The 19548-nt window shown below is 29.7% G+C and overlaps 1 protein-coding gene across 1 annotated transcript in view; it reads right to left on the bottom strand.

Annotated features, from left to right (window-relative positions):
• Window positions 1-224: 224 nt before the first annotated feature.
• The window catches only part of tamo (PUB and ZnF_RBZ domain-containing protein tamozhennic), a 54098-nt gene continuing 34774 nt past the window's right edge, over window positions 225-19548 (bottom strand). The window contains exon 4 of the mRNA XM_035360410.2: window positions 225-10563. Coding sequence (XP_035216301.1) covers window positions 8863-10563 — 1701 coding nt within the window. The 3' untranslated portion in view covers window positions 225-8862. The remainder of the gene's footprint in view (window positions 10564-19548) is intronic.

Raw genomic sequence — 19548 nt, 5'->3', positions numbered from 1 at the left:
TCAGTTTTTGTGGAATAATCTATTTTTCTCATCAGAGTGGATACAGCAAATCAAACTTTTGGCCCCTAGAAGTTTGTTATAGCAGGGTTTGTGGGTATATGTATATTTTGAAACAAAAGCAATCACTAAAACACATTACTTGTATGATTACTAAATATACACAAAGAAATTAATAATTTCAAAAGATGTTATGCCATGGACAGTTTAAGGAATCAAACAACAACTCAGTGACATATAATGTTTTATTTCTTCCAGCTTGGGTTTTGTTTCATGTTTTACCAACCAAAATGTGACAAATTTATGAACTGCAGTAATTATACTATTTTCATAATACAGTATACACCTAGTGTTAGGATGTGTACATGTGAGAATTCAAGTTACCCACATATATTAAATATAGAAAACAATCACAGCAAACACGTAGCCACAAAAATTCTATAGATTTTTATAAAAAAAGTACATCTTCAAAATTTTTGAAGGTATGATTCTGGAAGAGGGAATTAAACTTATCAAAACAGATTAATCAAGACACATTAATATGAATACATGTGAAATTAGTATTCACACAACAAAAAAATGAAATTCAAATCTGATGTACCATGGAAGACTATATTTCACAAGATGTGAAATTTATTGAATGCTGCAACAAATTGCTATTAATAATAATAACGTTCTTTCTCTTATTATGCATACTCAATTTTCAGCAGAAAAAGGGATAAGAAAAACTTAACTAAAAACAGACAAGTATCAGCAGTATTACTGAAGTTTAATTAGTCTCAAACTAGTTTAATGAATATTTGAATAATTACAAGTTTTTCTTTAAAGCTCTGGGTGAATCAAGCATTGTTTATAAATGCTTATGTATACACTCTTGCTCAGAACTTCAGCAATATTCTAGATAATCTTAATTCTTCTGAATATGCGAGATATATATAGTAATTGAAATAAGTCTTTTTACTAAGGTTTCATAATTTCACTTACATTTTAAATTCTTTGGATTTAATGCTCTTAGTTTAAAAGTAAAATTTTGATTTGAATTTTTCACTTAAATTTTCAATTCTTTGAACAGAATTCTCTTTATTCAAGATTTTGATTTGAATTTACTTTTCCTTGCTTTGGGTAGAGGCCATAATTTTCGGGTGAACTATTATAATTAAAATACATTGAAATGGTTCATCAGCTAATTCTGGATACAGACAAGCAAGGATTTTTAACGAAGAGAAATTTCAATTTTCCATTTCAGTTCAGATGCAATATATGTTCATATTATACATAAAATTTTAGATACCAAAATTTATTTGCAATATTATCATAGTTGTCAATAACCAAAGCCCCATCGGTGGCCAAGTGGTTAAGACTGTTGAATACTGATAATTAGATCCCACACAAACGGGTTAGCTGCATGCTTTCCCATGTGTAATGTGTATACAATGCATTTTTCCAATAAAGTTCTTCACAAAGGCATACCTCTCCTTTGCAGACAGACCACTTGTGCTTTGCCATTTTCAAATAACCCACCTAGCCAATAATTCAAAAATTTTCTGTAATTATTTGGATGTTAAGCTGAAATTATGATAAAAAGATCTTATTTTTATTAATTAAAAATTTTAAAAGTTTCATGTTATATTTTCTTTCCAATGCTAAACTATAATAAACTGAATACTTTTGTCATATATCCAGCTACAATACCCAATTTTGTTAATGTATCTTCTCTAGTTTCCAAATTGGTTCTAGTCCACCAACAAACTACTCACCATAACAAATTAATAAGTGCACACGCAATGCATATTTTACATGGTCCACCAACTTTTATTTTTGCCCAGTAGTAAATTATATAAGAACATTGAATATAAATAGTTTCATCAAAAATTCAATTATTGATGAAACAAGCTGGCTGTATGAGAATTTTCTTGTTTTCTCCTATAATGAATATAAGAAAGAATAATAACAATAATATTAAAAAATATAACGAAGATAAGAATCAATTCAGAAATGTTAAAATTGGTTATAAAAATTTACAAAAATTAAAATTGAATTTGAAAACAAGAATAACTGATTTTAGTATTAAATATCTTTATTTTGCTTTTTATGTTACACATATTGCAAATAACATCAAAATTTAACCTTCCCAACATGTTATTGGTCTTGAAAAATTTGCAAAATTCTGTATTAACCGCCTTTTATATCTTTATATCACTTAAATGGCTATTTATATATAAATTTATTTACCTGGCATATTTATTGCGAATCCACTACTAACATCTAAGAAAAAACTATATGCATGTAAGTGATAAATCTCAGTATCTTTCAAAATTTTTAATCCTGTATAGAGCAAGAGTGTCCACGTGGATACAAGTGTGTACTACAGACAGATTAAGAAGACATAAGAAATATAATCGTGCAACTAAAAATAACTGATTTAGATAAAACTTTTTAGAATTAATTATCTTTAATCTGCATAATTTCAAAACAATTTCATTTTAATCTGAAGATCTGCAAAACAATACAGGAATCATAATTAACACTTTTAAAAATATTTAATTTGCTTTTCTATAAAAACCATCTGAAATGAATTAAATTTGCTATTAATACAAAAATTTAAAAAAATTAAAGCACATTTAGAATACTTTTTTATGTAATAATTATGAGAGCTTTAAGAGAAAATAAAATTATTTTTAACACAAATAACTATATTTAAAAAATCAGGTTATGAAAATAGTTGTTAATGTTACAAAGCATATATAAATTGATTAATAGAAAGGAAATTTTCAGTATACATAGCATAATCTCTTCTGTAGCACAAAAATCTCAGTATTTTATGAAATTCTGCATATGTAAATGATCATTAAATTAGTCTAAAAATACCAATACAAAAATATAAGCTTCATATTGATGATTATTCACTAGAATGTTTAATAATATAGTTGATAAAAACTTTTCACACTTTTTTGTTTCTATCACTATAGCAACAATTATAAAAATTAAATATAAATAGATGTCTTATTCAACAAAAGAGTACAAGGGAGAAACGAAATGGTCTAAGTTACATTAACCAGTATTAAATTTTCTTGAATATGGTTATATTTAGCTTAAATGTTTTAAGTTTTATGCGCTTCAACTATTTTTTTTCTTCTTATAAGTTATATAAAAATTATTAGATTAAAATTTGGTAGCTTATTTTCTATGTCACAAAATGTTTTAGTTAAGCCATGTATTACATAAAAGTTTAATATATTCATTAAACACTTTAAAACATTAGTAAAAATACAGAACTGCATTTGAAATTATGCAAACAAAAGTCATAAATTTCTTTTAGAGATTAAAAGTATGTGAATAAGCTAATTCTTTATACAAAAATAGTGTATGCATACATAATTATTAATATACATTGATTTTTTACAAAAAGAATTTCTTTACACTATTTTCTTTAAAATGAGAACATAACCAAAATTAATATGCATTCTTTGTTCAGATGACATACAGTCTGAAACTAATAATTTTCCTATGCATATAAAATCAATGAATAGTTTTTCATAATGCAACATAATTAAAGTGGACTAATACACAAATTAAATTACCATACCGTCAAACTAAATATAAATGTTATCAGAAGGCCTACTATACAGATGCAGTATTAATATTTATATAATGGTATACGTGTTTCATAGTTTTGAACTGTTATTTTGTACACTTTTAATAAACTTAATAATATTGAATATTATAATCAGTCAGTCATTTTAATATTCAAAATGTCTACTGCAGAGAATTTACAAATTTTAGGCGAAAAAATGGTATTTATCATTCATGCAACCTCCTTCGCTAGATGCAAGACCTTTATTTCCATGCAATCTCGCAAGTAACCATTCTCATATGGCTGCCATTCAACATTTTGTAAGATCATTGTATTTCAAATTATAACTGCTTTGACTTATTCAACAACAATTTATACTTTTTAATAATACATCTTTGATTTTTAATATATAATTGATAAAAATTATAATCTATAAAACTGAAAATTTTAATAAATATTTGCAGCACATTTTCAACAATTCAAAAATGTTTCTAACATCATGTGTGATAAAATCTTTTATTTATTTACTTGGTGTCCCCCCCCAATTTAATCTAAAACTTGACTGAAAGTGGCAGAAAAAAAACTGAAACCCAAATTATTTTTATAAAGTGGTGAATAAATAATACATAAGTTTCCACTTTTTTTTAATAATCAAACATTCAATATAACACATGTCTAAAAGAAAAACATAATCAGACATTCCTTCAAATCTATAAAAATTCATTACCTTCAGGACAAATGACAACAGCAAATATATTCATAAATTTCTACAATAAATATTTTCTAAAATTTTTATGTATGTCTTTGCAAACATCTTACACACTAGAGTAACAAACTAAAATAAGCAACAAAATGCAGTGCAAGTCATGCAAACTCTAGAATAAAACAATCCCATCTGCAGGATAGTCACAGCTGTGAACATCTTGTGGCAGCATAAAATCAAATTATGTAAACAATATATATATTTAAATATCACAGTAAATGCTTTTGGCAAAGCCTTACAAAAATTCCAAATATTAACCTAATATGTCACTCATTTAAATAATAAATGCAAACATTTAAGTATAATATTTTTAAAATTCCCATAATTTTAAAACTTAAAATCACATGAATAATACAACTAGCTTTAAAAGCTGTACTATATTTAACTTGCTAAAAGTGTCATTTTTGAAAGCTATAATTTTGAGTTAACCCATTCAATACTTCAGCAGCATAAACAACTAATGTGCATACATAACAAGCGTCTGCTGTAAGAAACACAATAAATTTAGCAGACGCTTCTTATCAATTACTCTATAACCAAACTTTTGGATTTTTCAGTCTGATGATACCATATTTCCATATTTCATCAAAATCATGACCATATTTCATCATTTTCTGTAGTACAGAACTTGAAAAATGATAGTTAACAGATAATATTTTTCAACCTTGGCTACTATTATTTCGGAACTAGTACACAAACCTTTCTGCATATCCCTTATAAAAAATTACTCAGCATCCAGAGCACATTTAAATCAAGCAGAAGTTTATTTGAATGCTAAATTTTAACTTATTTGTGTGCAGCATAAATAAATAATTGCAATTAAAAAATAAAAATTTTTTTAAAAACCTTGTATTAAAAATATTTTTGAAATATCCATGCTGAAATAAGAAATTGTATTCCAAATAGGCAAATAAACTAATTTGTTCATTGGATTAAATTTTATATTGCAGCACAGTATTTTTTTTTTTTTTTTAAGTGTACTTTCTGATTATATATCCCTCACAAAAAATAGAAGATTTTGCTAAATGCCAAAAATTGTTTGTTTGGCTAATTTTACAGCTTCTAGGTATCATTTTTTTTTTTTTATAAATAATGATAAGAGCACGAAATTTTAGGAAAAAAATAACTAATATTTACACTTTTGTAGACAATATTCAGCAAAATGACAGTTAAATATGCAGCATATAAATTAATGAGCACCCAAACGTGTGATATGCATGTATACAAGTTGCACATATATTCAAAAATATGCCGAAAACACAAAAGAGTTTTACCATATGTTGAAATTGAAAGGTGCAGATAATCAGAAAGTACAAAAAGATCTTGTGCCTTTAAAAAATAAACTGATATTTAGTTTCAAAATGTACATTAGTACATATCTGAAACATACTACCACATAATATATGTGGCCCTGCATCACTGTAAATGTTAATATATCCTTATCACATTTACAGTTTTGAGAAATGATAACAGGCTACAGAAAACTTTAAATATTTGATTTTGAATATAAATTACATATATACATACATATTCTCATCACAAAATTCCTGAATTTAAATACATTCTTCTGAGTAGCCTGATAGTGTTCAGTTAAACTGTGAGCAATAATGTTAAAGAATTTTTCTGTAAGAAGGTGTAATACAGTGACCAAATAGTATGACTTTTGCTACAAAATACTACTGAATACAGTTGTTCCATAGAAATACCTTGAAACTGTTGAGGGCAACAAAAAATTTTATGACAACAATAGAAGTAAATTCATCAAAGAAAGAAGGAGGAAAAAAGACAAACAAATCAAAAATATATACGAGGGTCGGGGCAAAAGTCATGGCAACTATTTTTTTCTTGTAGATATGTGAACCTATCATAAAACGTATATGTGTCTTATGGAAGTTCTGCAGGTATAGTGTGTATGCAGAACAACAGATGGCTCTGTGATAGCTGGCTTTGTGGTAACGAGGGCTCTTAAATCAGTCAGTTGGTGAGTGTCGCGCGAGATGAAAGTAACCCGTGTTGAGCAGAGCACTTACATCACAATAGCCGTTCTCCGAAGGAGAAATGTGATAGAATGTCACAGTGAATTAGTAGAAGCCCTTGGGAGTAATGCCCTACCACATCGTACAGTAGCACGGTGGGTAGGAAAGTTTCAGCAAGGATGTGTGTCAACAAGTGATGAGCAATGTTCGGGACGAGTGGTGAGTGTGCAAACCGACTTGGCACGTGCCGTCATCGAGCACCTCATGGATGAAGAAAGACGATAGACGTTACTGGAGTTAGAGAGGGCAAGTAGCATTGAGAAACGCACCGTCCACAGGATATTACGTAATGAGCTACAGCTATGCAAAATTGCTTCGTATTGGGTATCGCATGCACTGACAGAAGTTCAAAGGCGGGTGTGCTATGCAATATGCTCCGACCACTTTGCACGCTGGCAACAGGATGGCAATCAATTCCTGTCACGAATAATCGCCATCGATGAATTTTGGGCCAAGGCAGATGAACCAGAACTGAAACATCAGTCCATGGAGTGGTAGCAGAAGGTCCGTCAGAATCCTTTCCCAGTCAAATTGATGGTGATCGACGCGTATGACGTCAGGGAGGTCATTGTTTGCCACTTTGTTTCTCATGGCAGAACAGTGACCACACAGTACTACAAGGACTTCCTGGTGCGACAGGTACGACGTGGCATTCGGGATAAATGTTTGGATCTTGTGGACAATGTAATAATTCTGCACGACAATGCAAGACCACATAAAGCAGTGTGTGTATGGCAGCTACTCCGACGTTGGGGATGGAAAGAATTGGAGCACCCACCGTACTCTCCTGACCTTTCACCCTGTGACTTTGATCTCATTCCCAAAGATTAAAGAACCAATATGTGGTAGGCAGTTTGCAATATGAGAGGGCATTGCTAATGCTGTGCGCCAACCGGTGACCCGATTCACACATGGTGCGGCAAATGCTGAGGCTGATGGTAATCAGCGCCTCCCAGGTCGTTGACAGCGTGTGGTGACTACCGTAATAAATTCATGAGTTAAGATATTTCAGTGCTATTCATTGTCCACACATGTAGTTAAGACCTTGTCCTTTCGTCTGTATATGTCACATTTTCCAACCGGACTGGTATCTTCAATTAAAAAAAATAGGTGCCATGACTTTGGCCCCAACCTATATATATTTTAATAATTTTGTTATAATCAATTTGTAAGTTAGAGAAAATGATGTAAGAATAAAAAAACTTTCTGCATATATAGTTTTATACAGTACGGCATAGAATTAAAAATATATTTTAATAAACATCTTGTACTGACTACAAAAGTAATTAATTCTACACATAAATAATGTCCAAAAAAGTTGAAATACTTGAGTTTCTGAACATTTCAAATAGTATGCAAAACAAATGTTTAAGAATAGTGCTAAAAAATGCAGTACTTTGATATTAAAACTATAAAGTTTAGCTTTGCACAAACGGAGTATATATATATATATATATATATAATAGCAAATGCTACATAAAAGTAAATTATTTAAAATGAATAGAAGTTAATCACAGAAAATAAAAAGGGACAGGGAATTGCAATGATAAACAGATGTTTGAAATAAGTTTTTTGTCCATTGTATACCATTATTTGTTTTAATTCAGTGGTTCTCAACCTTTTTTGCTTCATGCACCCCTTTCTTCATTGCTTAATCATTCCCCCCCCCCTCCTTTCCAAAACTTGGAAAATACATATATACATTTATTTACATTTTTTTAACATATTTTATAAATTAAACAAAAAGTATAGAAAATGTTGGTAAATACTAAAATTTAAAGTAATTTTTTATATTCATAAACTCAAAATAACTATTTAACAGTTAAATAAAAGGCTGAATACATTCCCCTCCTGAAACCATGAGATTCTCCTCCCCCACCAGCTGAGAATCCCCGTTTTAAGTTTTCTAACATTTTAAATCAAACTTTAAAAATACAAACCTATTTTAAAGGGTTAATTAAACTTACTTAGTTTAAAGGGTTTTGAAAACTACTGCAGAAATTAAAACTACAGAAAACATTTCCACAAACAATTTGTTTTTTCCATTTAAATCTAGTAACATAAAATAAATGATTTTGAGATTAACAACAAATAGTGAAAGAGGTAAATTTTAAACTTGTATGTATTTCTAAGTAAATTGCAGCAAAATGAATTGAATCAAAAATTCACTGGCTGCTATTCTAAAAGAAAGTAAGTCACCAAAAATAAAGCATGAATTTTTAATATGCATTTTGTATTAGCATTATGTCTGTTACAATAGTGATAAATTTACTGTCAAAGAAATAATCACAAAACATTTACATAATTTTTATGCTACTCACCAAAAAGAGGTCAGCTTTAGTGAACTGCTCACCAACCAGTGGTGATGTCAATATGTACAGTACAATATGTCAATCAATAACAGTAATATTAGTGTAGATATTTAAAAACCTGCCACAAGATATCACAGCTGCAATATGATGATTAAGTATATTTTTATTTTTAGATTAAGCTCATATGTAAGTTGGGGAATCTTTCAAACTGGCACCACAAGCTGTGCAATCTTCTGAGTCTTTTTTATTAACTAAAGTACACTGAGGACACTCCCTCCCTCCACTGACCAACGGTGTAACTTCTGGTCCTGGGTGTTTACTGCGACCACACATGTCACATATGCTTTTTTCTGCTGCATTATAGAAAGTGCATGAAGCACATGACCACTTTTTGTTACTTTTAGAATCTTTATGTGCTAAAGGTGGGTGGGATTTTACATTTTTAGAATCAGAATGAACTGGAGAAGTTACTTCTGGCATTTGTTCTGGTGAAACATTTGTAGAACTGTTTGTATAATTTTTCTTTGTTTGTGATTTTATAGACACACTATTTCCACCAGAATCATTCCCAACTGCTCCTTTCTGAATTCTAGACTTTGTATTCAGTGTTGCTACATTACATACCAGTACTCCATTTGACTGGAAATCACACTTTGGATTTAAGCTCTGCCCAACAAGAGAGAATGAACCATTGGCATCATTATCCAAAGTTGACGGCACATTATCATAATAACTTCCTCTTTTGCATGTATTATGTTGTGACTTATTTCCTATGTTAGACCTAAGAATTACATCACTAGATGATTCAGCACCTATTTGGTATGAAGCATAAGCAGGAGTAGCTACAGGGAAATGTCTGGATTTCACACTTGGATTAGGATTTTCTACATCCATTTTTAAAAATGCAGAACAAATGTCATTGGGATCATCAACATGATTCAAATCTAATTTAGGACCAGATCTAGAACTAGACTCAAAATTATTACTACTAGCATCCTTGAACTGCTGATACTTACTTGACATCATAGATAACTGGTGTTCACAGCACATGCGGCATTCACATTGCCTTGAGGACATTGAGAAATCATGAGGTAATGGGTATGGGTAAACAGGTACTCCAACTGGCAACATAGGATGTGATGGATATAAGTGTCCAATATGGGAACTATATGCATCACTTACATTTGGCACAGTGTTATTATAACCAGTTCTATGACTATTGTGATCACAGTTCATAAATGAATCATGTCTACCGTGGTAACTGGACAATTGCAAGGATGATTGCAAAATATCCCAAGAATCTTTCCAGTTATCTGGGGTTATATCAGAACTTATATACCTGGACACAGGATTGCTAGATTTGTTTAAAAAACTATAATTCGGCTGTACATGATCATCAAAACTGTGACTGTTGTAACCATCTGTTTCATCAGATCTTGATATTAAATTTCGTCCTTGGTAATCAGAAATTTGAGAAGAAACACCTTCACTCCATGATGGTAACTTAGAATGAGTAAGTAATGAACTTTTATTTGGCTTACTTGCAAAAGATCCAACCACATTTGGCTGCAAAATCATTGGATTGTCATTATAACCTGTATATGAATTATTACTTGGCCAAGTATTGGATACATCAACCAATATTCCTGTTTTTTGATAATTTGATTCAGGTTTACTTAGAATTTTATCTTCTCTCAGAGATCCATTTTCTTGATCTCTCAGCCACCTTTCTTGTTTTTCTTGTTCAGCAGCATTTCTCTTCAGTTGATGTAAAATACGTACAGCCTCTTCTATGCCACATACATAATCATGACGGATATTGTGAATTTCAAACCAAGAACATTTGAAGGATTTTATTTTTTCACATATCTGGACCATGATCTAAAAAAGAGAGGAAAACACTTAACTTCAAATTTCTTGTTCTAAAAAGAGCTTCACAAAAAATAAAATTTCAAAAGGATAAATTTTTGGCATTATAAATTATTACTCAATATAAAAAAAATCATTTAGCATTGAAATAATATTTATGAATTAAACAGAATTTTACTTCCTATATTCACTAGATACCAGATTAAAAAAAACTTAACTTACAGTAGTAATACTGTTTTCCAATTTAAAAGCCAAATATAATATTATGCAAATATACACATCAATGCCAAATATAATATTATGCAAACTTCAGCCTGATTGACACTAATTATTTTAAAGGAGACAAATATGAGATTCCTCTTTTAATAAATAACAAAAGCAAAAAAAATTTGCCAAATCAGTAAAATACAAAACAAATACAATTTGACAACCCTTTTTAATTTTAAAAAACTTGAGACTTTTATAATTATTATCATAAAATAATGAAAACAAAGATTTTATAATTAATGTATGGTACAATTCAATTACGTTAAATGTACCTTAAATCTCGTAGTTAATCCCTATTCAGGTGGAACAAGTAAGCTTTGAATTCCATCATTATAATATGTACTGTACCTCACTTGTTACTTTATGACAACAATTCAGAATGCACACTTAATCAGGCACCTCAGATTTCTAACCAACACCAGGAAATACGATAAGTGGAATTTTATTGTTGGATTTGAAAACAGTAAACATGCACTGACTCTGATTCCTTTTTTTAATGTCTTAATTTAAAAAAAAAAATAATTGGTTTTCCCAAGTTTTAATACTAAATTTTTTTAATGTAAACTACTCAAATAAAATAACTCAGGAATAACAAACATTTTACTAAAACTGATGGTAAAGCAAATATAATGGCATTACTATATAAATGCTCACAAATGAAAAATGAGTTAATATTATATAAACTTTCAATGCAGAATAAGCACAGTGGTAATAAATCAATTTTATCTTCTTCATTTCACAAACTCGATACATGTAAATACAAATCAGGAAACAGAAAAGACATAAATTGACTTAAGTAAGAGGCATAACTTCTCAGGAACCAACAATTTTCGTTTTTAAGTAACCTGATTTTTACAATCAATGAAAATTTTAAAAAAGTCACATTCAAAATATTCTGCAGGAGTGATTATTATCAACTTTTAAAACATTACACTTTGCAAACATAATATTTTAAAAAGTATGAACATCAAATTCATAGTGGTTTCAAAAATCACCAAAACAATTTCAGAAAAACTTCTTCCCTTCCTCTTACATATTAGTATTAACATGTAACTACCACAAACGTCCATATGTATCATAGATATCTAACATATAAAATCATTACACCAAAATAAAAGTAATCATATACCTTATTACCCGTTCCTTAAGCATTTTTAAATTCATTAACTGAATTGAAAGAAAATAATCTATTACTTTAAATCTCTTTACATATTATAAACAATTCACTTTTAAGAAATTACGAAAATCTGCATTACTACATATCTCCAGATATCAAGGAACTTAAGATATTAGATGTAAATTCCTAAAATACAGATTCGCTACTTTCCTATCCAATGCTTGATAATGGGCTAATGCCAAATAATGTCAATATAACTTATTCCCCCTTCTTTCCTACTACTGTCGGTAAGTAAAGAAATCTATCAGGGATTAAAAAGGGAATATTTCAATAATTCATAGTAAGAACTTGAAATCTTTCACTAAAAGTTTGCTATGATATTTTAAAAAAAATTTTTATAGAATGACTCACACTCTCAAATACATTTATTTTAGCCAGCAATACATCCTTTCTTTAAATTTCATTCTAGAAATTTTTTAGATATTGATAATGAGTACAGCATGTTGTTGCTATTATTCGTGTTTAATCCAACTAGACCAGTATATAAATCTTGATACACAAACACTTAAATCAATATGTTGATTCATGTTATGTTTCTGTATATAATTCAAAATTTTTTATCTATATGCATAATTTTAATTTTGCATCCTTAATTTAGGACACAGCAAATGTTTGCTTATAGCACCTTATGTTACTTGCTATAGCCGCAAGCCAACTAGGATCATGTATAAGCACACCCAGATACTACATAACATGACCCAATAGCAATGTATTCTCTGCAGACACATGTACTACATCAACATCCCCCCCCCAAAAAAAATTGTCTAAAGTGATAAATTTATTCCCCGTTTCATCAGATGGCCAGACTTACTATCTCCTTGTTGACATAGCTAATTTCTACAAATTGGCAGAGATGCATTCTAGTCAAGGAAGCTTTCCCTGCAACACTCTTAAGTCTGTTAGTTATCATCCCAATAACACAAAATTATCCAAGTCTGTTAGTTATCAGCCCAATAACGCAAAATTATATAAGAAATCCAATTAAAAAAATAACCATAACCTTACGCAAAAAAAAAAAAAAAAAAAAACACCAATAAACTTTTAATACTACAAGCCTATAATACAGTTTATGCATGAAATCAAAATACAACTCTAAGAGCTCTAGGGACTTAAGACATATCTTTGCTGCCATTAAATAAATATCTAAACCATGTAGCATTTTTAATGCATCTTTTATATTTAAATAGCTTTTCTGAGACAAAAACTTTAATTAAAAAAGGATTCTGTGCCATGGTGTGTAATATATTGCATTGAAACATCTTTTACAGTAATGCAGTGAATTTTCATAAAAATTATTAACTGGATCAGGGTTCGTAGCCACATTTTAGTTAAAAAAATAAGCACCTATAAGCACTTTTCAAGCACATTTTAATAAAAAAAATAAGCACCTGTCTAATTACATCATACACAACTGCATAACCTTAAAAATTAGACTTGTAATTTAAAATATGAGAAATGAAGTACTTATTAAGAGAGAATAAGCATTACCTTAACCATGGAAAATAATTACTTTTTTTGTTTTTGTTTTTAATTTTAAATAATAGTTCAATTTACAGAACTAGTTTGCAATGAGAGGAAAAAAAACTATGAAGAACTAAACTATATTGCAAGATTTAATGATGAAATTTCAGTTCAAAATAGAGAAAATAAATAATAATAAGGCATATTTATTGTACATGCTTGAAACCTAATAATAAATACAATTTATTTTTCCACTCATATTGATATTTAAATAATTTAAATCTAAATTCTGAACATTTTCTAAATTTCATTGTATATCAGTTTTCTCTTAACAGATATTGCAAGCAAAGTAATTTAAGTAAAAAAGAGGAACATTTCTGAAATCAGAAGACAGAAATTTGCTTCGTGCAGTCATCTTTAACAGTAAAAGCTTAACTAACCCGCATACTTGGATATTGGCGAATATTCGGACAGTTGAGCGTAACTTGAAGGAGCGGGGGGGGGGGGGTAGAATGTAGCCGCTCTTTAGTCTTTTCCGCTAAATAAATGCTTTTGACATTTCAATATGTGCATCATATAAAAATAAACCAACGGAACTAAAAAATATTCTGCTTAGCAAGCACAGTAAAACTCTTTTTTAAGTGTTCATAAACAAATCTCGGACTGAACGTCAGAATTAATTATCTCTGCAAAATATCGCAAACGTTATTGCGCAATACGTGCGCCATAATTCTTCCCTACATGATATTACGCAATCGAAATCAACAACTGTTGGTATTAGGAGAATAAAGAACTAAATAACTGGGGTGTTTTTCATTCTAATTTTCAACAGATGGCGTTAAATTTCCGGAACAGAATTATTCTTTGCTTGGGTTGGTAGACCGCAGAACTTTTAGACCTATTCAATCCAGATTGGAAAGTGACCCCCCCCCAAAAAAATAAGTCCGTTGCTTGTTTTGAAGTGAACTGTAACAGTTTCAATATTCAAGATTTTGCGGAGAAAGGGTAGACCTCCCAACCTTCGTACTGTATAATGTAATGGCCAAAAAAATGAAATTATTTTGACTATTCGATAACTTTCCCTTTATTTAAGCTATTCCGAATATTATTCCTTAGAAAGCTAATGTGTGTTAAAACACAACCATTTTTGAAAGTTTACTATACTTCAGCAGTTACTGCAACTATGTTATAAACATTCATACATATACTCATATACAACAATAAACGATCATAATAAACACGAATATGAACTGACCAAGCAGAACGAGAATGAAAATTTTTATTAAGATCTTGATAGAAATTCAAACGTGTGTGGTATTTGGGTGGGAGAAAAAGAATGCCGAATGTACCGAAATTTCGTACTGCTTTCGCAATTCTTTGACCAATAGAACGACGGACACCTGTCTGTACTCTTCGTGCACACCAAAGATCATGTTAATGCAGAGAAAGGGGGAAAAGCTATTTCCGGAAGTATGATTCACCATCTGACATTCCATATTAGGAAGAAAAGTTGTTTATTTAGTTTCGGCTTTGGTACGGCGAAAAATAGAATGTTCATTAAAAAAAAAAAAAAAAGCACTAAAAACAAAAAAATAAGGGCTTTAAAGAAAAAGTAAGCACCTATAAGGGCCTTTATATTTTATTTTCAAATATAAGGACTTATAAGGACCGCTATAAACCCTGTGGATCTATTACAAATTAATTAAATATTTTGTTTAAATTGTAAAGTAAAGATATAAATTATTATGGAATGCATTTATTAATTTTTAAATTACTCAGTTTTTTAAGCATAATTTGAAAGTTAAAATCTTATGCCACATTAAATGCATACACTCTGAAAAGAGGCTACCTGGCATCCACATCGAAATTAGAGATATTATGTCTTAGACAATGTTAAAATTTGGCAGGTTATATGAATGATAAACATTCTGATATCATAAGATATTGGCAAAAAATATTGGAAAGATTTCAATACCAATGTGCAACAGTTAAGCTATTTAGTTCAAAACCTAATTTTTGAAATTGTTACCGACACAATTCTGATTATACATGATGTGACTTTCCTAGCAATCCTTTTATATCTGAAAGCATTCTGCAAAGTCCCCCCTCCCCCCTTTTTTTTATTTCTAAAATATTTCGTTACAATTCTTTTTGATTTTTTTACTGAAACTGTATCTCTTTGACTGCCATTTTAACTAAGATATAAAGTCAGAGCCATCGCCAGGAAATAAGAGCACTGAAAACTCTTGATATGTTTTTTATAATTTTAGTGACAATCTGCTAGAGAAAATTGAGTTCATGATGTCAAAATTTAATGCTCTGGTGGCTGCATAAAACATAACAAACAAGAGTCTCATGTAATTCTGCAATCATCATGTCTACTTTGGCTATGCTGGCATTAGCATTTTTCATGATGTCTCTTCTTTCAATTTCAAATTTACAACCATAAACCCAGAACTCACATACAGATATGATTTTCTTCATTAAATCAACCAGAATAGATGCTTTTCACCAGATTAAATAAACTACAGATGCTGTTACTTTGTTTGTTAGTGAGCAGTTTTTAAAAAATTTTGCCTTCACATGGTAAAAGAAGATCAAATAGCCCCCTTTTCTTAATAACTTAGCGATTTCTGCCACTGCAACTGATATCTGAATTAATCATTCTTTAACATGATTAACATCTATAGCTTCGTTCCCCAAAGTTATCTTCTTAGTTGTCTCTGAATGCCTGTCAATAAGTTTCTGATAAAATGCAATGTACATTCTTTACTGATATTAGTTTGCAACAAACAAAGAATAAATAATACCTGCACAAGCAATACAGTTGTGAAAAAGTGGCTCAAAAACTGTATGATGTGGAGGAGGGAGAAAAATATAACTTTTATAATAGGATTTAAAGCTGCACACTGCATTATTCCTACTCTGGTTAATACCGAGAGACAGGAATAAAAGGAGATATTTTATCATAGCTCATATATTACAAACCTGTTAACTTATCATTTATATCCACATCTGCAGAAACAATTCAATCACAACTCTATTTTTCAACAACAAAAAAATTATTTTGAAAACAGAATCACATAATGATCGACTGAATGGAGGAATATGACAACAAATATGCCATACACTCTTCACCCCTAAACCCTCAACTATATCATTAAGCTTTTTGAAACACAGTGTAAGAACTGCTGCATTCCATTACATGTAAGAGATGTTTCAAATTTTAAAGACTCATTCTTATACATCAGGGAATTGGAACTGTCCATAGAAGTCCGTCAAAATGTCATTCATTATTCAACTTTTTAGCTATGCAAGAAAGAATTGCCTGGTGTTCTTCTAAATGGCATTTTTACATAACATGTAAGATGACATTCACAGTATAATAAATGATATATACAACTGGATAGAACACATCAAAATGTTGACTTAGTATGAGAAATGGTATGGTAATAATTTTAGTACTAATGCAAAATTTAGCATACATGTGGAAAACTTTTCCAAAACATCATATTAAAAAAAGCATGAACATGTTAATTGATTCAAAATTTATCAGATCAGTGAAAAATATTCAAAAAGAAAATATTATATTAATAGTGAAACACTATGAAACAATTACTCCAAATGGTTAACAGAAATTAAGTGTATTTTTTAAATAATAGCATATCTGAAAAATTGTAGTCTTAAATCTGAAATGAGCTTTAATACTCTAAGATAAACTTAAATAAAAAAATGTAAACTACACATATTATGAAAATTTTCGGTAAAAAAGTTTATAGCTAGTTACTAATAATCAAAGTTCATTATTATTAGCCTTTATATAGGCCAACCTGACATATAGCAATACTTAACATTTAAAAATACAATGCATATAAACATACAGATACTTGTAGTTAATGAATATTACTAAAATCAAACTGCAGTTATATTACTAGGAGAAGATTAGAACTTGTACATAGGCATTAATAAAAACAAATTATCTTGTTTACAAATTCATTAATTCTAAAATATTACTTTTAATATTCAGCTATACACAAAATTTAAAAAATAGTTACTTGCATCACCACTGTTCTTAAAATGAGATCTTGTATAGTAGAAATGCATACTTCATAAACTCTTTCCATGCTATTAATAAAAATGTCGATGGGATCAGATGTCATATATCTAAGTGAGTAAATACAAACTCCTGGAGGAACAGATAAGAAAGCTGGAATACTACAACTTGCCAACACAGGACATCAAAAGCATACTTAAATGAGGTCAGGTACGTATAATGGCTAATTCATTCAAATAATCCACCATAGTAGATGAAAAGGTTGATCATTGTTAATCACAAATAAAAAGTAAGTGCTCACTGCCCTTCTAAAATGCTCAACTTGTATTTGGGACTTTTAATGTTAATTAAAATGTATGGGGGAATACAGTTTGGTTTATTAAAATTACATGCTACGGCTATCTGCCTAAAGAAAAGGATGCCTTCACTGAGCACTTTCTAAGGCAAATTGCTTTTACACACATTACACAAAAGGAAAACCACAAAAACAAACAAACAAAAAAAAAAAAAAAAGGCTATGCAGCCAGCCTGTTCACCATAAACTGAATCTAGGTTAGAACTACCAGTATTCAGTGATTTTATTCTGACATTGGTGGGCCCCTTTAACTTATTATAATAATTTTACAATTATCAAATATTTTTATATAACGTATCTAAAACTAAATAAAGATAAGACAATATACACAAAGAAAAAAATGAAAACTTTTCAAAGCATTCTTTTTATAATATAAACATTCATTTTCCTTGCTTTGCACATGATGCTGTCATTTTGTCTGTTACTTAATTAAAATTTTCACATTGTTCTATGTCTTAAAATTAGAAATTAAAGTTAATGGCCTAAAACTACAATAATACAGTGCAAGTGAAAAAACTGACATTTTCACTCATGCATGAGTCAGATTTATGCAATACTTATGGGGTCCTGGGGGTCGCAAAAATATCTCTGATAAAAAGGGGTCGTGACTAAAAAAAAAGTTTAGTTTAAGAAACCCTGATCATAAAACCTGAACATAAGTTTAAGAAACCCTGATCCAGAAGTTGTATAACTGTTTTGTTGCAATGAAAAATAACAAACATTGCACCTAGAGGTTATATAACTGTTTTGTTGCAATGAAACAAAAAACTTCAGAAGCTACTGTTAACCTCAGATAATACTGACAAACAAGATAATTACTGTTCTCATGCTCAAAAATATGTTCCATATTCTTGAAATCATGTTTTTCATGAAATATTCAATTCTCTGAAGATATCCAATTGTCTTTGATCTGTTTTGAGTTTACCAATCGCTTCCCACTCTTAACTTTAATCTAAACAATGTCATTCGAATATGAATAACACTTGAAAATTTTCAAATTAATAGTTTAATCCAAATACGTACATAACATCAGGGGCTTTTTTTCCCCAGTAGCATCATAAATAATTATGACTGACAGAATTATAAGCAGTATTGGTAAAGTAAACAGTTATTTTTTAATTTGTGATATTTAATTGCGTGCCTGGGTATAATTTAAAAATAATTTATTAGTGGTTTGGTTTTTAAGCTAAGGAGATAATAAAATTTTAATCTGCTACAGGCAATGTTATCAATTTTACATACTTTATTTAGTGTGGTCTATTTTCAGGAATACTACTATAACTTCAATAAACTTATGCAGAATAAAAGAATTTACATGCCAAGAAAAAATTTACATTCTGAGAAAATGCAAGGAACATTAGTCCATTTTGATTGTGAAAGCACTGTACAACAGGGTTAGATAATAAATGGGAAATGAAGAATAAAGCTAGCAAAAAAATATATATAAATTCAGTTTCCCATGAATGTATTATTAAAGCAAGTTACAGAAATCAATGAAAGCATAAGTGATGAGATGAATCAGCAGTGAAAACAATAACAAATTAAGATTAGTCAAAAAGTGACAAATTTGTTTCTGTTGATCACACCTTAATAATAAAATAAGTTAAAATCCTAGAATATCACTGACAATGGAACCGACAGCAATGTAGAAGTGGCATCCGGGATAGATTAGGATAGAATTGC

This window comes from Stegodyphus dumicola, chromosome 12 (genome assembly GCF_044657685.1).
Source record: "Stegodyphus dumicola isolate Sdum_Otavi_A_Nest chromosome 12, ASM4465768v1".
In the NCBI taxonomy this organism is placed as follows: Eukaryota; Metazoa; Arthropoda; class Arachnida; order Araneae; family Eresidae; genus Stegodyphus; species Stegodyphus dumicola.
The sequence above is the reverse complement of the archived record's forward strand: the minus strand, read 5'-3'. Positions and strand labels throughout refer to the sequence as shown.